At 31.2% G+C, this 25,023-nt stretch overlaps 2 protein-coding genes across 3 annotated transcripts; one reads left to right on the top strand and one right to left on the bottom strand.

Moving 5' to 3' along the window:
* The first annotated feature begins 8,278 nt into the window (after positions 1 to 8,278).
* RBL4 (RHOMBOID-like protein 4) lies at positions 8,279 to 14,606 on the top strand. Of its 2 annotated transcripts, none has more exons than XM_028050339.2 (6): positions 8,279 to 8,752; positions 10,240 to 10,403; positions 10,630 to 10,793; positions 10,894 to 11,153; positions 13,374 to 13,500; positions 14,233 to 14,606. In XM_028050339.2, exons 1-6 carry the CDS (start codon positions 8,439 to 8,441, stop codon positions 14,353 to 14,355), a joined length of 1,152 nt encoding a protein of 383 aa, XP_027906140.2. In that variant the 5' UTR covers positions 8,279 to 8,438; the 3' UTR covers positions 14,356 to 14,606. The 2 variants fall into 2 exon arrangements, with proteins under 2 accessions (XP_027906140.2, XP_085524501.1); XM_085668375.1 differs by lacking the exon at positions 8,279 to 8,752 and adding an exon at positions 9,655 to 9,673.
* Positions 14,607 to 22,979: 8,373 nt separating this feature from the next.
* On the bottom strand, positions 22,980 to 24,384 carry LOC114167179 (metallothionein-like protein 2). Its single transcript, XM_028052172.2, has 2 exons — positions 24,227 to 24,384; positions 22,980 to 23,397 (listed from the first exon to the last, which is right to left on the bottom strand). The coding sequence occupies exons 1-2, from the start codon at positions 24,286 to 24,288 to the stop codon at positions 23,226 to 23,228; spliced, it is 234 nt and encodes a 77-aa protein (XP_027907973.2). The 5' UTR covers positions 24,289 to 24,384; the 3' UTR covers positions 22,980 to 23,225.
* Between the last annotated feature and the right edge of the window lie 639 nt (positions 24,385 to 25,023).

Raw genomic sequence — 25,023 nt, 5'->3', positions numbered from 1 at the left:
AATGAACTGAATATGCTACCATCTACTTATTAATGATGGACTAACATAGGAATCTTGACTCATTTTTCTCATTTATTTGTCATATATAGTTGAGAAATGGACATGTTTTTGAAGCATTGTCAATGGTAGGTCTCGACATATGATTCAAGGATCGATGTCCAACACTTCGTCGATTGTCCATGTTGATGGGAACCTGGTTAAACTCTCCAGAATTTTCAAGAGAAGTTTGCTCAGTTTCAAGATGATCCAAAATAAGCTAAAAGTCCAAGACTAGGTTTCTTGTTTCCTTTTATGGTCTCAATTGGCTTTTAGGGAGGGAGGGTTAGGAGCAAGGCTAACATAGGTTGTTTCTTGGAGAAATTGGAATGAGTCTAGGAGGATTTCTTAAAGGATATAGTGGTAACAATTGTAGGTTTTTGTGGAAGCTAATGCTATTTCGATTCTTTAACCAAACCATATTTAGGAAAAGTAAAACGGTAGACTTTAGGCTTCAGTTCAGAATTGAGGCATATTCATCACTTTATGCTTTAGTTCTTTTTGAACCGAAATCTATTCCTTTTTTTTAAAAAAAAAATCTCGTTTCAACATCATCATGCTTCCTAGTACCACCAAAGAACCACCAACAAACAGAGTGATAGAGCTCGTGAGACATGAGATTGATGAAAAGACTCCATGAGCATGCATCGAAATGGAATGGAGACAACATTGAAGGCTCTTGTAGCAATGGTGTGGTTAGGTGAAAGTAGAAGTCTAGAATAGGTTCTATCCTAGAGGAAGGTGGCTAGAGGAAACTAAGGAGGAGAATTTGGCTAGCCATACTAATTAACATGTGCCAAATTCAATTGTAGATCTAGATCTAGATCTCCTTATTTCATGGATCAAATGCCAAGTGGCAAGTCACACTTTTCACATTTGCAACATGTGACAAATGTGGTAAACATGACTTGTTTCCTAGAGCACCTATTCGACCAAGGCTTACTTAATGAGGCCGTGAGCCCAATTAAGCAATGCTTTGGTGAATTTTGATCCATTATTCAATGTGCAACAAACTTACAAAGGTGGCCCAATTACATTGACCGAAATCGACGTGTAAACAAATGTTTATCTAGATTTTAATATCTTCCTTAGCCCATTTGAAAAGTTGCTTGATTCTATTGGGCCTTGAAGGATATTGACCATCACTAGTATTTTGAATCTTCTTATGCATTTCTTTAGTGATTAGGCCTTTATTTGGGCTTGGGCCTTGTTTTGGTATTGGACCTTGAAATGGGCTTGGGTCAAATCTATCATAGAGTCACCACCGCAAAACCACCAACATTGAATAAAAGGAAATAAAAATAATACTTTCATTAAGAAGAAATAATTATGAAATAGAAAAAAACGCAAGAGAAAAGACAAACCTCTCACCGTTTTCGAAATGGGAAGGAAAGGGAAGGGAAAGTTCGCAATGGCGACGTGACTACATAGTTCACGTTGGTGACGATGAAGGGAAAGGAAAGGAGGAGAGTGGAGGAGTGACAAAGAAAGTGGCGACGTGGTTTACATTTGGTGACTAAGAAGCGCGGAAAGTGGAAGAGTGTGGTTGTAGTAGAGAAGTGAAGCGGCATAAATGGAAAAACTTTGGTGGGGATGTAAAATTTTAACCCTAGTAGACGAATAAACCTCAGTTATTTAAAGAATTGAGGCCTATAGTTGTGTAGAAAATTTCAATAATTCCAACGTATTTGAAAAGACTTTAGTTTTCTTGAAACCAAAGCATATGTAGTGATTTCAAAAACTTTTTTTGCACTGGTGCTTAGGTGGTGAAAAATTAAAAGTAGATGAGTTATGATATGGTGGTGGTGGCAAGGTTTGTTGGTAGTTTATTAGATAAACTAGATTTTGCATAAGGATATGAGTATATGGATAAGACTTGCTTTTTGCTTTTTTATTTTATTTATTTTGGAAGTTCTTAACAAGCTTAGGTGATGGAAGAGGTTAATAATGAAAACTTATCAAGAACACAATTATGAGCATCAGACCTTATTATATGTATGTATCATGTTTCGCCTATAGAAACAAGTAATATGATTGAACAAATACAAGTTGCTTGCTATGTTATTTGGCTTATAAGTTTTTTCTTGGACAAATGAAAAATATACTTCGTCTAAAAGACGTAAGCCTTGAGCTTGTCATGATACATGTCAAACTTATTAATACGTGTGCTTGTGGAGAATGTTTACTTCATTCTTTTAAGAAGATTTCACAATATTTTGTCAACATCAAGATCCCTGGAAAAACAAATTGAAAGTCGCTCCATGCAAAAAAGAAGAAATGTTAGTGTTGCAAAGTCAACCAATTGTATTAGGTCCCACACTTTACTCAAAGGTAGAAACAAGGTAACAATCATAGGCTTGATAAGTCATGTCATGTTTCAAGGGAGTTGCACAAAGAAGTCACATACATTTAATGGTAGGTTAAGATAATTTAATGCATCTCCAAGCCCCAACAACTGACAAATGATAGTTGAAGAAGAAGAACTTAAGTTTGCATCACAATGAATACAAAGGATTCCAAAGAATAATCGGTCTTAGCTAAGAGTTATTGTGTTTCAAATTGTACTTTTGTTTAGTCAAGAGTGATCATTAGTGAAGCCTCGCAACCTCTCCACCCCACCGTTATTGTGTTGGTAACACTTAGAAGGGTTGTTCTTGGTTACTATTCTTCTCGTTGATGGTATTTTTATCATTGTCTATATGGGTTATCATTTCAGTTGTGTGTTTTTTCCTTTCTTGGCTAATAATTAGTTTCTCTTTGGTTATGCACCCATTTCACATACTTTTTCGATTGACTTGCTAGCACCAACTCCTTAATCTTGTCTTTTAGAGCCTTGTCTTTTAGAGTCTATTTGTTTCTGTCGACAAAAACTAGGAAGCGAAGATTTCACAAATACAAGACACATAATGAAGGGAAATATGACAAAAAAATTAAGTTTGAAACTTTCTTCATTGAGGTGCGAAAAAAGACAAGGTAAATGTGCTTTAATTAATTTTATATTATATTTTATAAAATAAACTAAAAATTTATTTAAAATTAATTAACTAAAAAGAAATAAAATATAATAATAGATTTATTATTTCATAATAACACATTAAATAATTAAAATATATAAATATTTATTGTTTTATTTGACTTGTAATATATATATATATATATATATATATAATTTTAATTTGTTTTAATATACTTTTATTTTGTGATATAATTTTATATTTTAATTTAAAATTTATTTTAATTTTAGTTTATATTTTTTATCTTATAATTTTATTCATTAAAATATTTTTTAATCCATTAAATAATCACATCACTCACAAATTCTTATAAACTTTCCACTCAAATCATATCATTTTCCTTTCAATCCAAACAACCTCACTTTTTCACCTTCAAACCCACTCATCCAAATCCACTCTCCCATCCAAACAAAGCTTTTAGTGTTATACACGTGGGATGATCACAATTATAATGGTATCAATAATGCTTAATACGGTTGACATTATGAGTTCAATAGTCAAGGCTTCTTCAAGAAGGTATTCCTTGTTGGAATAGTGTGAAATTGGGTCCTCTTGGTTCACAAAATCATATATAGAGTGAGGGTTTCTTGTGATTATTCTCATAATATGTTTTTTGTGTCTTGTTTCAACTTGATTTTTGTTATTCAAATCCCTTAGTTTGTCCAAGTTCAGCATTTGCTTTTTGTACCAGCTATAAAATGGTCTTGACTTCAATGCACTTACCATGTGGTGAAATGACACTTTCAGATTTGGTTTCGAATGTTCAAGGCTACTTTCCCAAACCTCACTATGAATGCTCATAATGACTCTCCATCTCTTATTGTACATTAACTAAGATAATGGAGTCAAGGTGATGTAGTTATGTCATGATGAACTAGGAAACATACTTAGTTACCAGAGTATCAAAATTTTCAATAGAGTACAGTGAAAGCCTTGTGAACCAAGTGAGGGTCACATCCTTGAGTGACATGAGGGACACTTGATAGATGTGCAAACTTACATGGTGAGATATGCATCTATGTGTTCATTCAAATCAGAAGTATCATCTTAGCAATCTAGACTATAGCTCTTCTAACTAGGTGGTAAAGATGCTTCCATTATCCCCTCAATGAAGGAATGTTAGTATGAGCCTCTGTGTCCAAATAAGTGTGGGCTAAGGCATGATACGAGGTTTTTATTTTTTTGGTTATAGTATTTGCTTCTCGCTCTTTAGGAATAAGCATTAGTGATGTTGATTAGGAGCCTCATAAGTTTTTTCATGGTCGTTGATTCATTGGTATGACTCTTCTAATCATTCTTCAAGTTTCTTATAAGTTTTTTCATGGTCGTTGATTCATTGGTATGACTCTTCTAATCATTCTTCAAGTTTCTTATGATATTGGCATTCCCGAGTTTTATGTTGTGTTCGTATCCACGGATTTACTATTGTGAGGGATGAATATGTGAGTGACTAGCATGTTCGAATCCAACGATTTGAGTGGAGAGACGAATACAAATTTATGGGATGAGATGCATATTTCGTCTTCGATTAGGATAAAATAGTAATAATAATAAATAAGATTGATAATAAATAATAATATTAATAGATAATAATTATTATAAATAATTATAATTATAAATAATAATAATATTTTAATTTTAATACATAAGGGTAATATAGTAATTTTACATTTTAATTTGTTAAAAACTTTTTTATCTATTATATCATTCAAATCTTTCACAAACTTTCATAAATTTTACCCATAAATTCACTTCCTTTCAAATCAAAATCTTTTGAAAGAAACAACACAAATTTCACTTTCTAATACTCTAAATTTATCTAATGACTCTTTCCTAAATCCATCTTCTTACAAAAATGCGGTCAATCCCTTTTTTTTTTTCGAATTTTGGATTTTGTTTTCTAAGTGCAAGCAATAGCAACATCTCGCTGACATTATTTTCACTCCTTCCCGTGTTTTTTTTAACATTTATCATCATGTTTTTTTGTTAAAAACACGTGATCTTGGAAAATGTTATTTAAGCCTTTGATAAGCAACAGAATGTTCTTAAAAAATCTGATATAACTTTTACAAGACCAAAATATATCTCTATTCTTGGTATGAGACGTGATCTTCATGCTCTTTTGATGGTCAAATAATAATCTACTTTACATTGTTGAAAAGGATGTGAGCTGTTATTATAAAAACAATTTAACATCCCTAATAATCTACTTCCATTTATTCATAATTTGAATTTGTCACCTATTTAACTTTCGAGATATTATCTAAGGAAACACTACTGATTTTTAATTCATTTTCATGACTCCTTTTGCCCAAAAGGTAATAAGGTTTATGCGAAACATTCATGGTGATTAAAACACAAATAATTTACACTTTTATTATATATATATATATATATATATATATATATATATATTAAACTTGAATTTATTTATGTCTCAAACTTTTATACACTTTAGTTTATAAATTTCAAAAAGAATGTTAGAAGCTAAGATTTGAGTTTTAACGTGTCCGAATAGTGTAAACAATTCAAATATGTCATCTTAAAATGTATTTGACATATAAAAAATCTAATATAATTAGGTTAAAAAAACTATAAATATTTATTTTTAGAGTTTGAGAATAAAAATATACCAAAGTTCAGAACAAGTTTAGATCCAAAACTAAAAATCTTTTGAAAAATAGTACTCCGCTTTTACCCTTCAAGAGTAGGGATGGCAGCGGGGGGTGGGCGGGACGGGGACGAGTTTCGCTATCCCATACTCATCTTGGTAAAAAAAATCCATCCCCATCTTTATTCCCAAACCTAACGGGTATCAAACTTTTGTCTCATCTCCATCCCCACCGGGTAACGGGTATAATCTCTACCCATACCCGTACCCGTTTTCTTATTACTTCAATATTAATTTTAATTAATTTTTATAAAACAATAAAAAATTACGGTAAAGAAAACATAATATTATCAAATATAGGAGAATGGTTGTTTCTTTGATATCAAATACTTTGAAATAAATTATAATTGTTTACATTTTATATTAGAATACCAAATAAAATTTTATCAAAACCAAAACATTTATTAAATTTGCAAACTACAAACATTAATGAAACCTAGTTGATACAATTTAAAAATATTTTTAAGAAAACACAAAAGAAAAAAAAAATTCAAATTAAAATATATTTTAAATGTTTGTTTACTTCAATTTTTAAAATTCTAATGAATCTCCTTTTTATACACTAATAAAAGTTATAATACATCACTTGATCAAAATGACGCAAAGAACAAATAATAAACATAATAATAAAATTTTGACATAGATCTTGTATCTTTTGAACTTCAATGTATGTTGATGGTGATAAAAAAATATTCATGACAATTGCATTAAATTTTATATTATAGTAAATAAAAATTATTTATACAATTATAGTGAAAAATTACAATATGATTGATAATGAGTTAGAAAATAAAAAATAATTAGATATAAATATATCAAAATAATATTGTACATGATGAAAATAAACAACAAATAAAAATATTAAAAAAATCAATAAATGTGTGTCTAAGAAACAATTTGAGAGACTATCGAAAGAAATCGCATAAAGAAAAACAAATGTATAATTAAGGGTATGATAAGATTAAAAATACCTTGGAGATCTAAGAAAAATTTTCAAATATTAACATATATACTCAATGGTTGAGAAATAACGAAAATTGTTTTAGTGAAACAAAAGTTCTTCAAATGAAAGAAAAATTAACAACAATAAGTAAATAATTTTTTTTATATTACCTAGTAAATGAAAGGTTTATGCTATTAAAAACTTAAATTGAGAGTATTAAACATTCTCATGTGAAAGGAAAATATACAATAAATAAAAATATTAGAAAAATACTAAAAATATTCAAATGTGAGACATAATTTTTTTTTAATTCACATACATCATTTTAACATAATTACATAAAGGTTATGATAAGATGACAAATATATTGGAGATGCGAATGAGTTTTATGACAAACAAAATAATTAGAAAAAATAAAAAATAGAATATATATATATATATATGGTTACTTAATTAATTATGAATATTTTAATAATTTAAGCAGAGACGAAGATATAGTGGGGACGGATATTATGGTGAGGATATGTACATCCCCATATTCATCCCCATACCCATTTGAAAAAGTCGAGGATTCTCCATACTCATACCCATACCCAGTCAATGCGGGGATTCCCTGTCAAAACGGGGACAAGTTCGGACAATACCCACGAAGACGGGTTTATTTGTCATCTCTATTCAAGAGTCATTACACTATACACTATTGAAAAAGAAAGTCATCAAGTTTGTGTTTATTTCATGGAGTGAACTTGAAGAAGTGGATTTGAGTGAATTTAAGGGGAAAGAGGAATGAAAGTTGAGTTGTTTAAATTGAGAGAAAGATGATAAAATTTTAAAAGGAAACAAGAGGAAGATTTATGAGAATTAGTGAGTGATGTGATTGATGTGATAAATTAAAAACAATAGCTTGATTGATAAAAAAATAAAATTACTAGGTTATCCTTATATATAAAAGAAATTTAAATTAGATTATAAATAATATGTATTATATTAAAATATCAGTTATTATTTAAACTAGAAAAAATATTGATAAAAATATGATTTTTAAAAAGTAAGATGGAATAAGATTTGTAAGATTAATTTAAAAAATCTAAGTAATAATTTGACATTATGAAATTATGTTAGTTTAAAATTAATATAAATTAAATGGAAGAAATTTTGTTAAAAATTTATATATCGATCAAAATAATTTAAATTGAAAATTGTACATCTAAAATAAAATTTAAATAAAGTCAAAAAGTAAAAAAATGTGTAAAAGAAAAATTGAAAAAGTATAAAAATAAAATGGTAAATCTTCTATTTTAAAGAAGATCACTCTTTCTCCACTCCTAATCTATCTTTGCAAATCAATATATACAAACACACTCTTCATCTCCGCTCCCTTTGTCTCCTCTAGGAAATCACCATAATCAAAGGCTAAGTAACCTTTTCTCCTTCAGGAGTAATTTTCCTGAGCTTGAAAACAAGAGTAAAAATTCAAAAACCGCAGTACCCTATCTGAAACCAAAACTCATTTTTCTTTTTTCTTTGCTGAAAATCAGAACATTCTGTAGTACGTTATCCCCGTTTTCCCATCCATTCACAGATTATAAAAATGAGATTTCCGTGTTGAAGGAAAAATGAAAGGTTAGATAAACAAATACAAATATAATGTCCGAAAAGTCCACCCGAAGTGGTTGAGCTAAACCTCCGATTTTCCCTTCTTAAAATCCTTACATCACCTTCCTCTGACTCGATCCATTCCACTCCCAAACTCTTACCAAATCAATCCACATTCATGCCCGGAGAACCACGTCCCTTGGAGATCCACCTCAGGGTCAACTCCAAGAGAAGCAACGCCAACATGGTGCACCCTGTGGCCGTGGAAACTGTGTACCCTGTTCCGCCCCAGAGACAGGAACTCAAACATTACCGCAAGTGGTTCCCTTGGTTGATTCCTCTCTTTGTTGTTGCTAACATAGTTTTGTTTGTGATCACTATGTATGTCAACAACTGCCCCCATAACTCTGTCTCCTGCATTGCCACCTTCTTGGGTCGCTTCTCCTTCCAGCCCTTCAAAGAAAACCCCCTCTTGGGCCCTTCATCCTTGACGTGAGTCACTTTTTGTTTTATTCTTGTCACTCTTTTGATTCATACGAATTGAACACAACTGAATTTTTATACTACAATTAACTCACGCTTAAATCAACTCTGTTGGAAATCCCATATATCCACCAGAAATAAGAAAGATTTTTCTTGAAAAACTCGAATAGGAGGATTGAGTTAGACTTTAATTCACTTCCTAACATGTTATTGTTGTTGCAAGATTGGATTTTTGGTCGTTCTATGAGACTAATTTGCGTTGGGGTTACTCTGGGTTTAACGATTTTTCGTGAGCCTGTTTATGTATATTTTGGGTAAATAATTGTTTTTTTTTTTCTTACTAAAACGGGTTTTAAAAATAAGTAATTGTTTTGAAAGTGTCATTCAGTTATGGATAATTGTACCAATATTTTAAACAGTGATCTTTGAAATATTGCAAAAAGTTATGGATAAAAAGGGACCGGAATCGCTATGATATTGATATTAGGAAAAGTTGTGGACAAATCTGGCTGCAATTTGTGGTTCAATGGAAACCTTGATGTTGTGGTTGTAATTGCGGTTGGGGAAGTGGGGACTTTCCTTTAAGACGTTTAATTGTCCTGTTGGTACTGTTATTATTGTATTTGAATATTTCAGTACTTTCTTTTTTCTTTTAGTTTATTTTGATATTATGTGTTGAATACAGTTATAGTTTTAAAATTTTAATTTTCGGTTATTCTTTGAGTTTCACCGTGATTATTAAGACTGAGAAATGGAGAAATGTTACTCTCTGATACTTTCTTTCGTTTTCAACAAGTGTCATGATAAAATGAATGTTTGAAAGAGAATGTTAGAAAAAAAATGTTCATGAAATTCCTCTTTTTAAAATAAGAAAAACAAAATGAAAGAGGGAGAAAACAAAGGAGAATGAAGGAGAAATAGGAAAAGAGGGTGAGAAGTTATCTCTACATGATAGTGAGGAAGTTAAAAAGAAAATGAAATGGAGATAAACATGGCAGTTACTTAATAAAAATCAAAACTAAAATAGAATATCACATCGTAATTGTTATAGATAATAGATTGTAAATTGTTGATGATGCGTGTTGTTGGCTGACTTAGGTACTTTAAGTAATATATTGAGTTTGAAAAAACGTTTTGAGAAGAGAGATTTTACTGAAGATATCTAATATTAATGTTCTTGTGATCCAAAAATCATACATGGGTAGAATGTTTATTTTGCCAGGGGTAATTGGCTTTATGGATCACATGACACCATTGGACTTGTTAAACACCTGAGTGATCCTTGTTGAGATATCAACAAGTTTTAATTGCTTTGGCCATTAAGTGTTTGTGATTATATTGTATTTAAATTTGTTATCGCGTAATGGTGGTGATGGTGATGATGTTGAAATAGTCCTGAGATTTTTTGTGTGTGGTTTTCATTATCTGATGAGAAATTTGGATTATGGATTTGACTGTTACTGTCATTGAAGATATTGGATTTGATTATTGTTCAGGTTACAGAAGATGGGGGCTCTTGATGTTGGCAGAGTGGTTCATAGACACCAGGGGTGGCGCCTTGTCACTTGCATGTGGCTGCATGCTGGGGTTTTCCATCTGTTGGCAAATATGTTGGGTATTCTAGTAATTGGAATTCGGCTTGAGCAAGAATTTGGGTTCGGTAAGTATGTGTGATGATGTGACATTATTCAAGATTAAGGCTTGTTTCTTTTTTATGTGGCTTGTGATTATCAGCTTTTGTCATAGCAATTTAGATTTGATCTCTCTAAAATTTCCCTTTTAGACTTAAGTTTCACAACTGAGATGTGTGATTTTCTTGTGTCATGTTATTGATTGCTTGGTTTAGCTCTAAATTCTTAACTGATTCTTGCATACTTGTGCAACAGTGCTTATTGGACTGCTATTTGTCATATCTGGATTTGGGGGAAGTTTGCTATCTGCTCTTTTCATCCAGTCAAACATTTCTGTGGGTGCTTCTGGTGCGCTTTTCGGCTTGCTGGGAGGCATGCTTTCAGAACTCATTACTAACTGGACTATATATGAGAACAAGGTGCTTGTTAAATTGCTCATTTGAAACTGTGAGTGTTTCAAAAGGAGAGAACTTCTTAAAAGCAACCTACTGACAATCAAGGTTTTCTTTTCATGTGAAGCTAGCAGCACTCCTCACGCTTGTGATCATCATTGTTATCAATCTAGCAGTGGGAATTCTCCCACATGTCGACAACTTTGCTCATATTGGAGGCTTTCTAACAGGATTTCTTCTCGGATTTGTATTTCTGATACGTCCCCAGTTTGGATGGGTTAACCAACGCTATGCTCCCCTAAATTATTCTCCAGAACGAGCTAAGCCTAAATTCAAAAAGTATCAGTGCATCTTATGGGTCCTCTCTCTCGTCATTCTTATTGTTGGGTAAGCATTCTTTAACGTGTCACTTTTTTCAAGATCAAGTTGTTCTTTGTAATGTATGATGCAAGGTGAGACTTAACATAATTAACCCTGCTGACACATAACATGAAACCTGGACTTTCCTCTAGTTGTTGGGGTAGATGCATTCTTGGTTTACCACAGGTAGTATACTGAAATTAAAATACATGTACCATGAGAAGCCGAGTTGTATGCTTTATGCAGAAGCTAGAAACATTTCAAACCCATCAAACTATGATCTTATATATACTGTATAATTAAAACTCAGTTTCATGATTTTAATTCATTTGACAGTCATTTCTAATGTAATTGTTCTTGATAATATTAATTAGATAAATGTTCATATAGTCATAGTTCATAGTAGATATTAAGTAACAAAAACAAAGAAAAATGGCTAGTTTGAAAAGGAAGATTCTTTTAAACAATTATAGTAGTTATATGCAATTTTAGAAAGCCTACTGCAATTTCTACTTGAATCTCTGAGGACTATATAGAACTGAAAAATGTGATTCCAAGTGGCACTAATGAAATGAATAAGTATAGAAACAGATACTAGATCGTAGGTTTCTGGCAACAAAACTAATATTAAAGTTCTGCAGAAAAGATCCTAACAGGAAACATACACTAATAGATGGTTCTTTTTATATCATGTAAAGCTGGTCTATTTAATACTCACTCTATTGTTGTTGATTGGAGCTATATATTTATATTTTTTTAATAGTGAGCAAATGGTAGATAGCATTAAAATAGCATTAAAATGGTTGATGAATATCATATTCATCTATTGTAATTTCATTTAAAGAGTGGAGTAACCTCTGGCAAATTGTGGTTTAAATGTGTAGTTCAATAGGGAGTATGAGTACAAGAGTGGTTTAAGTAAATCAATGAAAAGTTTTGGTCTTATTGGAAATATGAGTATATATATATATATATATATATATATATATATATATATATATATATATATATATATATATATATAGGACCTTAAGGTCAACCCATGAAAGTAATGTTACAAGTTAAGGCTTCTTGAAAAATTTATAATAATATTTTACTGGCTTGAATGGCATTAGAACGACCTTTCAGGATTGTACTAGGTAAGAATCTACTGCTTACAGAAGCAGAGGTGACATAAAAAAAAATGTCACCAAATATATATCTTAAATAATAAAGATTGAAAAGAAGCTTTGCCTTTGCTCTTAAAGCTACAAGCTGATTATACCATGTTCACAGTATGTGTTGTCGGTGAAACTGAGTCTGTATTCTCTTTTGAGTTTTTGGTGCTGTCTCTTTGCTGAGTCTTCAAGAATATCAATTTTAATGTTTTAAAATATAAAATAAACTTTTTAAATATACCAACATTAGTGTATTTTGAAAGCTTGGTAGAGGGGCAACAAAAAAAAACTCTAACAGACTTCAAATTCGTGAAACTCTACACACTAGAGTGAATGCATATGCTTTTTTTAGTTGTTAAATGCTAAAGAAACTTGATTGCTTTGAAACTCAAATAATTTTAAATACGGTAGGAATTCTCTTTTCAGAGCTGATATAGAAATATTCTCAGTTCTGAGTGTAAGTTGACCAGGAAAAAAAAAATGGTCTTATGTTGTAGACATCTCAATATGCATGTTTTTATTTTAGTATCTCTGACAGTCCCGCTGCAGCAAGTCTAGCTACTGCGTGTTTGTCACTATTAACAGGATCTAAAAAGCTAGTTTAAGTTGGATGTAGACCAATAACACCAATAGTTCAAGTTGGATGTTCAAGTCTAGCTACTAGGATTTCTTGAAATATTTAGTGTTAAGGTACAGCTATAGCACATTGTTTAAGTGTTGAGGCCAAAGACTATATAAATACACTTTCCTCCTCCAACCTTCCGAGATGCATTTTAAGAATAAAACCGTGAAGAAAATCCCATGTTCTAAAACAGACAATACCATAAATGTAATAATTGATCCTATCAATGTCAATAGATTTGCGGTAGGAACATTTACTTTTTGTTTCTTCACAAAGCTTAGCAACACAAGATTGATGTAGAAATGGATCTATCCTTCAATATTGTAAAATATGAAATTCACTTTTGTGAGTGATTGCATTGCCAGTTCTGCTTCCTTCCTCATTTTATTTGTATTCTTGTGTTTTTCCGTTTATTCATATCTAATGTTTACCATTTGTTCTGTCCATGTTAACATTCGTATGTAACAGACTTTCTGTTGGGCTTGTCGCACTTCTCCGTGGTGTTGATGCGAATGATCACTGCTCCTGGTGCCATTATCTGTCTTGTGTTCCAACTTCAAAATGGAGCTGCCATACAGAGCCATCATATTGTGTGGTAAGCATTTTACCTGAAAGCTTGTTCTCATGAATAATATCATATCCTTTGAAATTACATATTTTTCACCCACAACTTTATGATTGGGTTATTCATCCCTTACACCTTTTCCATTTATTATTGTACTATTCTTGTACAAAATGTCTCATCTATTTAGCGATCTGCAAAGAAAAAATCATATTGGTATTACCATCAATCGAACACATGTTCCCAGATTAAAAAATGGTTAGTTCTTACAAACAGGGCATATGTTTGTCTTTAGTCATACAAAAGTTGTCTTCCTTTAGTCTCTCATTCATGGAAATGTATTAGATGTAGTCCTTGATCATCAGAGAATATTGTTTCCTTCTGGTCCCTTGTTTGTTCATGGAAATAAAGACCACATTTGAACTTTTCTATAACTAGACAAAATGTAGAAGATTTATTTCTGTAGAAATTAAAAGTGAAAGCACCTACTTGTAGGGATTAAAACATATTTGCTTCAGTGTTTTTATTAATGCAACTTTTTGTTGGAGATCTCACACTGACTAGAGATAAGTCAATTTTACGATATATAACTGAATTCAAATCTTATCTTATAAATCGGTTTTATAAGATTTAGTTAGATTTAATGTTATTTTTTAAGACTTTTTTATTATCAAAGTCCAAACATGCCTTGTACTCAATGTCGTTTTCTGTAATTTTTGGTTCTTAATGTGTGGTATTAATGTTGTTGAAATACCACTAATGCAGTCAAATCAGCTCGGTAACCAGCTGAATGTAACATGCTCAAGCAATGGTAAATCCAGTACATACTTCATGCAAGATCCAACCAGTTCCCAGATCCAGCAACTATGTACTCAACTTTGCAGTTGAGTTTTCACAAAAGTGATGATTATTGGAAGGAGATATACATCTGTCCATAGTAGTGTTTCTGGCTCTTACAAACAAACTTCAGTGCTCTTTCATTTATAGACACGATTAGAAAATATTCATTTTGCTTTTGTAGATTTGTTCATTTTCTAGTGTATATAATATTGATTGATTTTGGATTTCTTTGGTACCTTTGTGTGAGATCAAAGATAGTTATTGATGATTAATGTATCACCCTAACTCGTGTTTGCTAATAGCTTGTGATTGCATTACAAATTCATTAAAATGTTGTTAAAGAAATAGACTGCATTGGTGTTTAATGTAAACTAATTTAATATAGTTAACGCTAACTAATCACATAGAGTTCGTTTAATTTTTTCACAAATACTCTTGGAAGAATAAAATTAGTAGAAAAATGAAATAAATTATTTCATTTACGAAATTAGTTTGTATTCCTTTTTAATGCAGTTTATCCATAAATAAAAGATTTTAGAGAACTTGATATATTAGCTAAAGTTTACTACGTGCTTAATTACTTCTCATAATATTCACTTATTTTCCTTCACATTTTTCTATTTTTGTTTTCCTTTATTCAAATTTAACCATAGAAAAACTTGTAAAATCCGAAATTTCACTTCTCAACAAAACCCTAGTCTATCTTCCTCACATTTTCCTTTTATTGTATCAGACATTTCTTTTCTCCTTTTATTTCTTGCTTAATAGAGAGAAAAGAAAAGAAAGAACTCACTTATCTTCTAACTATTTTATTTCGTAATTTTTTTTGAGGTCCATTTTTCTAAACATTAGTCTAGAAACATCCAGGATAGAAAAGAGAAAGATGCATTTTTTTTCTTATCTCACGTTATGTTATAGTGAAAATATTTACTTAATATATATTTTTTATTTAAATTATAGATTTAATTATATATTTGGTCCCCATTTTTGTTCTAAAATATCAATTTGGTCTCTCTTTTATTATAAGTCTCAATTAAGTCCACATTTTATTTAATAGTATCAAAGATGCTCTTTCTGTTAAGTTGTGGTAAACAACATTAAATGAACAATGAGCTAGCATGGTTATGTGTGCTCAAAAAGTGACAAGAACCATAAACGTCAAAGTACTTAGTGACATGGCAGACAACTAAAAATGTGATTTAATATTTAAAATTAATTTTGAAATTAGGGTTTATATAGATAAAATAGATTGGGGATCGGCTGGTTTCTATTGTTCAAAGTTTTATTAGGATTCCACAGCGGTTTATCGTGATTGGAGGTTTTAAATTTTAATTACTGAAAAATAAGGAGTTGTTATACCAAAATTTGGAGGTATGAGAATTTTTTCTTTCATTGGTGGATTTTGTTTTTTATTTCTTCCATTAATAGTTTTCCTATTTTGTAGGTTATGTTGACTACAAATGTTGATGGATTGAGATTTATGAAATTAAGTGTGAGATTATTCGCATACCATAGATTGGTGACAAATTCAGTAGTAGACATGGTTAGAAGGGGACAATTGGCATGACTTATACACAAGAGGACATGCCTTGGACTGTGGAAGGCATCACCTTTGATATTATTGTCAATCCACATGACAAATCTCAATATCAAAAACGAACTTTGTTCAGGTGAATGATCATTATCTTATCTGCTACTATAGTCAAAGTCCAAGGTTTTCCTTGTGCTGAATTCTTTGCCTTTCTATTGTCCATGCATGTTTACATCCCTTATGCATATAAGTTGCTCTTCCAAGAGTTAATGGCTATGGCCATATCGCTAAGAATGCTTATGAAGGAGATCAAATCTACAAAAGACCAAAAGAAGAAAGGAGCCTGATTATCATGTTTGACATGGGCCACTACTATTATATCCTGACATGAACATCTCTAGAATATGGAACACGCTCATGATTTCTGAATATACCAATTTTATTTTATTCCATTTTCCAAATATGAAATTAGAGAGATCTTTCAATCTTGGTTTCTTCAAATTTCGTTGGAATCCTTGAGAGTTATGTTATATTGTATCTGTAACAACAGATCCTACAACAATAATATTTAAGTTTGATTCTTATACAATTTAATGAAACAAGACAATTTATTGATTAACGTATTTTTTATTTACCATTTCTACTTTATATAAGCTCAATTTTTATACCATTTTGACCGACATCGTTTAGATACATAAGTTACATTTCGTGTCAAATTATTCATTATTTTATTTTTTGTTAAAGGCAAGTATCAGTTGTTGGTGAGCTCACATGAGTTTCCAATGTACTTGGTCCTTTGAGTTATTTTCTCGGGATTGTTATGACAAGACATGCAGGTGGCATGTTCCTCAATTAGAGCATCTATGCTAGTTACATCATTGAATGCGCTGGCATGACCTCTTGCAATCCTCCTGCTACTTTGGTTGATACGAAACAAAAGCTCAGTACATCCTCTAACATACCATATGAGGATCTCACTACGTACTAGAGTCTTACTGGTGCCTTACAATATCTCACATTTACTCGCCCTAACATTTCATATGTTGTTTAGCAGGTGTGTTTTTACATGCATGCCTCTTACATCGAGCACATCCTAGTATTGAAACACATTTTGCGGTATGTTCAGGGTACCTTACAATATGGTTTGCACTTGTATCCGACCTTTGTTGAGAAACTTATTTCTAATAATGATGTTGATTAGGGTGGATGTCCTAATACCAAACTCTCCACATTTAGTTACTGTGTGTTTCTTGGTGACAACCTCATCTCCTAGTCTTCAAAGCGCCAACATACCCTCTCTCTCATTCTAGTGCAAAGGCTGAATACAAAGGTGTTGACAATGTTGTTTCTGAATTTTGTTGGCTATACAATCTTCTCCTCGAACTTCATTTTCCTTTCCCTCAGGTTACTTTGGTGTACAACGATAATGTTAGTGTCATTTATCTATCCGTAATCTTGTGCAAGATCAACTACAAAACATATTGAGATGGGTATTCACTTTGTTCGGGAAAATGTAGCACGCAGTTAGACACAAGTTCTTCATGTACCTTCCTGCCACCAAAGGCCTACCTCATGTTCCTTTTGATGATTTCCGGACCAGTCTAAGTGTCCATGAACCTCCCACTTTGATTAAGAGAGTATGATAGAATGGATATTATTTTCCTCTAATTAAGTCAATTAAAAATTATTCTCATATGGTTAAGCTGATTAATTTCCTGTAATTAGGTTACTAATTTTCTATAATTATATTGTGCATAATTAGATACCTACTTTAGGTCATACAATTTGTGTATTTATACTCATCTCTAATGAATAAGAAAGTATATTTACTTATTATTTAGATTTAGGAAATCAAGATTGATATAAGTGAAATAAAATGATATAAATTTATCTGTATAATATATCTCTTATATTTCTAAAACAAAAAAGTCCCAACATTAATCTCGAAACTTCCAAAATAAAAATGAAAAACATCCAATTTTTTTCATATTTCGTTGTGTTATAAAATCACGTCTTAATTAAATTAAGATACAAATGGTTAGGAATTGAAATGCGAGTAGTAAAAATAAAAAAAAAAGTTGAATAATATATATATATATATATATATATATATATATAAATTAACAGAAATCATTAATTTTTTATTGAAAGTGATTTTTTATAAATTGATTTATTCGGATATTATGCTATAACTATGCATTTTATTTTAGAATTTGTCCAAATTAAGGTGGTGCCCCTAAAATGGTGATCAAGGTAGCTACAAATGCTAACAAAAGAAAACCTACTGGACTTTGCTCATGGTGCTTGGATTCATTTAAAAGGGTAGGGAATCATATGTAATTATCGTGGCCAAGGTATAAATGCAAAGGTAACAAACATGGTATCAACAACTTTAATAGACACACATCTATAGATGCCAAAAGAACCCAAATAACAAAGTAGACAAGAAACAAAAACATTTGTGATTAGAAATAAAGTGAAGTGGTTTAGAGGACTTCCATAATGGAGAACTTATATATGTGTGTGCTTAGATGAGTCACATTAATAGATATCATTCACTTTTACACTTTCCAATATATGTAATTTTATGAAAAGTGTAAATCTTTACATTTCCAATCAAAAATCTTTCTTCGGATTCTTCAATAATATGGGTTCTATAAAATTTCTTACATCTTTACATTTCATCAATAATTTGTTTTTAAGTTATAAATTTTATTTATAGAACATAAAACTATAAAAATTTAACAAATTTAACAAATTTTTCCATACCATTATTTCGAAAAATATTGGTTTTAAAAAAATATAAAATTTAAAAAATAGTTCAAATGAAAAATTAAAAAAATAAATTAATTGAATTAATAATGGTATTTTTAAAATCGGACCTTTTAATTGATGAATTTACTAATTCAAAGTTCAAATATTTATATATGATAACTAAAACTAAATAATTGATATAACTACCAATCCATAAAATATTCACTTGTTTCCATCAACTTCAAACATACGAAGAGCAATGGGAATAATTAATATGAAAGACATAAGTTTTGTTTAAAACATGATTGATCTTCATTTGTAAGATATTTGTTTAAAACAACCGATTATGTAAAACGTAAGTATTTCATTTGTCAAATGATATGATACTATGATATTTTATTTTACATTGGATATAAGCATTTATATAATTAGATCAACGATATCCTGAAACACGCACTAGTGTAAAATATATATTTTAGATCGGTTCTGGAACGCATATTAAATCGGTTCTGTAACCGATCTAATATACAACGATGTAATATGTATAAAAGATATTAGATTGGTTCTAAAACAACCGATCTAATACTTTACATTGGGAAGAAAAATCAGACGTGTACTCACACTCCTTGTCTCAACTTAAATGAATGCATACACAACAATTAAAGACAGATAATCAATACAAATTACACCAGAACAGAAAACATCTCCATAAAATTTCAGATTTCCATTCCTAAATCAAAATGAACACTAAAAAGTAAATCATTCCAGAAAATTAAACATTCATCTAAGCATCTCTATATGGTTTAAACAGGCCCTTAACCTACCCTCAATCATCCTTGGAATAAACCCAAATCAAGAAAAAACAAAATAGATAAACAGGGCAGAGGCGCGAGTAGCGGCGGACGTGCGAGCAGCGGCGGAGACGCGAGCAGAGACGGAGGCGCGATGCGAAACGCGAGACGCAAGCAACGACGGAGGTGCGAAGCAAGACGCGAGCAGCAATGGAGGCGCGACACGAGACGTGAGCAGCGACGGAGGCGCGACGCGAGCAGCGGAGGTGCGACATGAGACACGAGCAACAGCGGAGGCGAGCGAGCAGCGACGAGACACGAGCAGCGATGAGGTTTGGTGGTTAGCAACGAGGAAGAAGAGAAAGAAGAGAAGTTGTTGTGACAATGAATAAGGTTTTCGCATTTTTGTTAAATCTGCGAAGAGTATTAGATCGGTTATATAGAGAGCCGATTTAAAATTTACATATTAGATCGGTTAAAAATACAACCGATCTTATATGCTTCCTAGTATTTACAAGTTTGCCACCGCGTTTTTTTATATCGGTTTTCGCATAACCGATTTAATATTCTGTTTTAGAATGTCCTTTTTGCACTAGTGATGAGTTAAAGGAGCTTTACTTCGCCAATTCTCTAACACTTACGCTATCAACTTTAGAAAGGACTATCTACTCTAGGGATGGAAAAACGGGTCGGGTTGGACCGGTCTATATAGTAAAACTGAGTTGAAGAATCTAACCCATCTCGCAACTCGGCAAGTTGGCAGACTTGCTTGCCAGTTTTGAAGAAACCCCATACATAGTGTAGAAACCCTAATTTGAGAAAGGCAAAATCAAGGCAAATGAAGGCAAAATCAGAACAACCATTGAATAATGGGAAACAAAATCAAGAAATCAGTACAACCCAAAAAAATCAGGACAACCACAACAAAATCAAGAAAATTAGGGCAAAATCAAAGGAACCAAAAAACAAAATCAAGTAAATCAGGGCAAAATCAAGGGAGTCAGTGCCTCCTTGCTCTATGTGGGAATTGTCATTTTGTGAAGCATTGCTGCTATGGGAATTCCGCTACTACGGGAACCTTCATCGTGTGCCTCCTCTCCTAATCTCACTCTCCCTCGCATCGCGTGGTGCATGGCATCGTGCGCACCTTCTCTCCCTCGCGTCACGTCACATGGTGTGTGGTGATAGTCACTGCTCGTGATGTGTTTCTGCGCGATGCGTTTTGGCTTTGATTTTAGTTACATACCCTACCCAATCCAATAACATACATGATATGTTTGTATGTGAGAGCATTGATGACAAAGCACAACACATGCCTTTTTTTAAACAAGTTGTTGGCTGGCCCGACTATATACTCACGGGTTGGCTCGACAAGTTGGCAGATTGTTTGAGTCGGGTTGTTGCATTCTAGTGGGTTGAAATATCTAACCTAGTCCGCCTTTTTTTGGTTGGGTTGGTAGGTTGGCCCATCTGACCTGACCCACTTTGCCACCCATAGTCTACTTAGTATAAATCTCACCTTACATGATTTCAAGGAAAAGGATACCTAATCAAGACATGATAAGCCCAACAAATTATTGGGATGTTTCTTGAAGAGAAGAAGTGCATTTAAGGCCTCTTCAATGCCAAATCTCCTCAAATGTAAAGAAGGACACTCAAGTGAGTCTGAAGTCGACTCAAGGGCTACAGAAGAATTTTAGACAACTATTTCTCTTCCACGAATATATAAAACCATCTAAGAAGAAGAAGAACACAAAAATAAAATTGTATAAGTGTCAAAATGTTGCAAAAATACTTATGCACCAAATATTTTTGGAAGAACATTGTTCATGTTCATTTTAGCAAACTAGTAGAGTGAGCTTAAGCTTGTATACGTTGAAAGACAATATTCCGAAACTTTGTAGTATGTTGATCACTATTTAAATAATCTATCCATCTTATTTAGAGTAGTTGCTTGATAAAAAATAATTAGTTAGTAGCCAAGAATGGCTATTGTTCAAACTTATTTCAGCTATAAATGACTTGTTTAAAGAATATTTGGTTAAGCTAGGAGTATGTAGTTGAAAGAATATTTTATTAAGTCAAAAAGTAGCTTAATGAAAAAAAAAAATACTCAATTAAACTATAAGTGACTTGTGGAAAGAATACTTAAAATGAGATCAATTAGGAGTGACTATGATTCAAATCAATACTAAGGGGTTAACCAAGAGTGGTTACAAGCTCAAATATTACTAAAGAGGTTAGCTAAGAGTTACTATGAGCCCAAATAATATTGAAGGATTTAGTTAGGAGTGACTATGAGTCCAAAGAATACTTGTTGTATTTTACAATATTAGTCTGCTTAATGCAACTCAATTTATTGATTGAGAACTATATGTTGTATGCATTGTTAGATGAATCAATATAAAAATATCTTGTGCATATATCATTTTCTTTATCTCTTTCTATAGTATATTATAAGAATTTGCACTAACTATGAATTTTCTCCCATAAGAATCAAGTCAAAATCCATTTTATGGATCATAAAATTAACGAATTGAACTTGTTAGTTTAAGGATAATGAATTATATAAAAAGAAATAATGAAATCAATTTCTAATAACGGTTTCTATCTTAATTTTGTTACTTTTAAAAATTTAAGTCATTTAAATACTTTTCGTTTTTATCTCTTATTCTTTTGATATTGTGATAGCGTTTTTATCAATTCATATTTAATTATTTTTATTATTTAACTTGTTTGAGTCCTTTCCATTAATTTTTATTAAAAATTTAAAATCTCTTTTTACTCTTTATTTATTAAAAGGTGATGATAGACAAACACTCAACTTTCATTAAATCCCTATCCCACGCCTATTAAATAATTTTTTTTTATTTTAAAATGTAAATTAATTTAAAATAAATCACCTAGAAAAATAAAAAATAATATTCTTCAGTATATGTGAAATAGAAGTAAAAAACTCAAAATAGGTGTTCATCAAACTTTTTCCTCCTTTAAATTATATAAAATGTAGTTGATAACTTTGTTCTCTTAATTGACAACAAATAAATTATATTCATCAAAATCGATTAAAAAAATTATTAATGTTGATATTTTTAAACTATTAATAATTATTTAATGCTTAATTTTCTTTCATAGTACATAGTAATTAAAATACCTTATACAAATAAAAAAAGTTAAAAGTTACTAAATTTAAATTATTTTATCTTAATCTAACATTTTAAAAAGATTAAAATAATATCAATTTAAATTTAATATATTTAAGTATCTTAAAAATAATGAAATTCTTCATTCAAATGGAAAGTAAAATCTCTTGTAATGATGTGAACCAGAGCATAAAAAAGAATGAGAACAACAACATATATACCAGAAAGGAAACAAGAAAGCGTCTTTTTTAGGTTTTCTTAGGTTTTTTCTTTCCTCTTTTTTTTTTTATGTTTCCGCATTTGATTTTCAAATTTGTAATCTCATCACCAGCAGATGAGATAACAATTATAGAAAAGTGAGGTTACTAACATCAGAATGATATATAATGAAAGCGTGTTGTTCGTGTATTAGAGATCAACATCAATAGTACTCCATTTATAAGCACACAGTGATTGATGATTCAAATTACATATTTATATAAGCCAGAACAAACACAAAGTGACCATAGCTTATAACACCCACAACAAATCCCAGAGCATTTGAACTTGCAATAAGGCTAGCCATGCCCACTTTATTATGAAACTTCAAATCGAGTTGATTGAACACAACACAAACTTATTATCATTACTAAGTGTGTACTTTTGATACATATATATTAATTGCAGCTATATCTGCTTCAGGCTTTATATATCTTCACCTCATTTGCAGTTGCATGGGTCGCAAGTGCAGTTTGATCCACACTTGCAGCCATTGTCCTCAGCTGCAACTTCAGCACCTTCCAATTGGGGCTTCACAGGTCCAACGCCCAAAACTAGAGTCTCTGTGCTTGTCTTCTCAGCATAGCTCATGTCAAACGAGTACTTGCTGCAACTGTGCCGAAAAAGAAAAAAAAAACAAATTAGGTTCAGAAAACATGTCTGAAAAATGAAAGGGAAAGTGTGTTTTTCTGGTGAAATCATGTAAGAAAATCCTTGCAGAAAAAATAGAAAACGGAAAGGTAACAATAATATTCAGATATTTTTTTTTAAGAAACTTGAAAGGTAACTCTATCTTATAAAACTCACTGTATAAATTTATATTACTTATAGCTTCTAAAGAGAGATTTAGACTTATTGTATAACATAAACTTTATTTTTAATTAATACGAGATCTTTAACAAAATGGTCAAAGATGAAACGATTCTGAAAGAAAGCAAAGCTTAAAAGAGGAGAAAATTATTGGATGCTTCAGACACTTATCAACCACAAGGTGACCTCAGCTATATCTCTGTGATACACAATTTTTCTATAAATTAAAAAATATGATATTATATACTAATAAAAATTGCCTAACTCTGCATCTTGTAACAATTTTTAAGCAGAACTTTGTCTTTATATTTTAAAAAAAAGTTTCAACAAAAAAATTGAGATCAAAGAAACAGAGCTAAACTAATCTCAGAATTCAGCAGAAATTCCAATCGCTTAGAAAACTGAGCACAAAAAGTAATCAGTAACAATATTCACACAACTCAATAAAACGAGTATCCAGAAACCAATCAACACATTCCGTAAAGAAGAAAAACAAAAAGCCGGATTAAGGAAAAACACAAACAGATTAGAATTCACGTATTGCAGAACAACTTTAAACTAAAACGCGGTTTAAAAATTAATTTTAAGAGATAATCAAACATATTAGAAAAAAAAAGTGTTTGATTATATACCTGCAGTTGCTGCCACAGCTGCAGCTGCTTCCGCACCCACACTTGCTGCCACAGCTAGACATTCTCAAAATGGAGGAATTGAAAGGCACAAACTGATGAAGAACAAAGAAAAGATTATTGGTTGTTTGCTAAACTCACTCGAATGGGTTTAAACGAAGCGTGATCCCAATTTATAAGCAGTCGCTGAGAGTATGTGAAATCTTGAACGTCCACGTGTCTCAATCTGTTCCATTGGGGGCACAACTATGCTACGACTTTTCCCATGTCGACGTCGTTTTCTCACTATTCTTTTTCAATTTCTGTGGTGTACGATAACGATAATTACATTTCGTGCTCTTGGGAGTATACGTAACACCATAAATGAGGTTGGTTTTATAAAAAGTTTGTTATTTTAATTTCAAGCACTTTTGTCCCGAATTTTTTTTTACAATTTCAGTTTTCTAATTTTTGATTATGTATACAAAGACTTTATCTAACTTTTAATTTTAAAAATATTCTGAGTTATTATGAAAAGAAACCCCTCTCTTTCGATGATTTGTATCATATTTAAGTTTATAAAAATAAATAATTATATTTTAACTTCAACTATCACAATATGTTAACCTATCGGGTGTATCAGAATATATTCTCCAGTCAAGAATGAAAGAAGTTTTTATTTCAATGAATGGTCCCAATATTTTAACTTTAATTTCTTTAAATAATATCATTAGAAATAATCATTGTATTAGAAATATTATCTGAAATCTGAAATTCCTATTATAATTTTATATATTTGAAAGGAGATTCCATCTTGACTC

The sequence above is a fragment of the Vigna unguiculata genome, chromosome 10 (genome assembly GCF_037176805.1).
Source record: "Vigna unguiculata cultivar grain cowpea cultivar isolate G323 ecotype 2 chromosome 10, ASM3717680v1, whole genome shotgun sequence".
Lineage (NCBI taxonomy): Eukaryota > Viridiplantae > Streptophyta > Magnoliopsida > Fabales > Fabaceae > Vigna > Vigna unguiculata.
This window is presented reverse-complemented; position numbering and strand designations above follow the sequence as displayed.

What these genes read in the sequence shown, in the direction of transcription:
- RBL4 (XM_028050339.2), top strand. Translation starts at nt 8,439, where the DNA reads ATGCCCGGAGAACCACGTCCCTTGGAGATCCACCTCAGGGTCAACTCC. An exon ending in TGAGCAAGAATTTGGGTTCG is followed by an intron (nt 10,404 to 10,629) that starts GTAAGTATGTGT and finishes CTTGTGCAACAG; the next exon opens with TGCTTATTGGACTGCTATTT. An exon ending in CAGAGCCATCATATTGTGTG is followed by an intron (nt 13,501 to 14,232) that starts GTAAGCATTTTA and finishes CCACTAATGCAG; the next exon opens with TCAAATCAGCTCGGTAACCA.
- LOC114167179 (XM_028052172.2), bottom strand. Translation starts at nt 24,288, where the DNA reads ATGTCTAGCTGTGGCAGCAAGTGTGGGTGCGGAAGCAGCTGCAGCTGT. An exon ending in AGCTGTGGCAGCAACTGCAG is followed by an intron (nt 23,398 to 24,226) that starts GTATATAATCAA and finishes TTTTCGGCACAG; the next exon opens with TTGCAGCAAGTACTCGTTTG.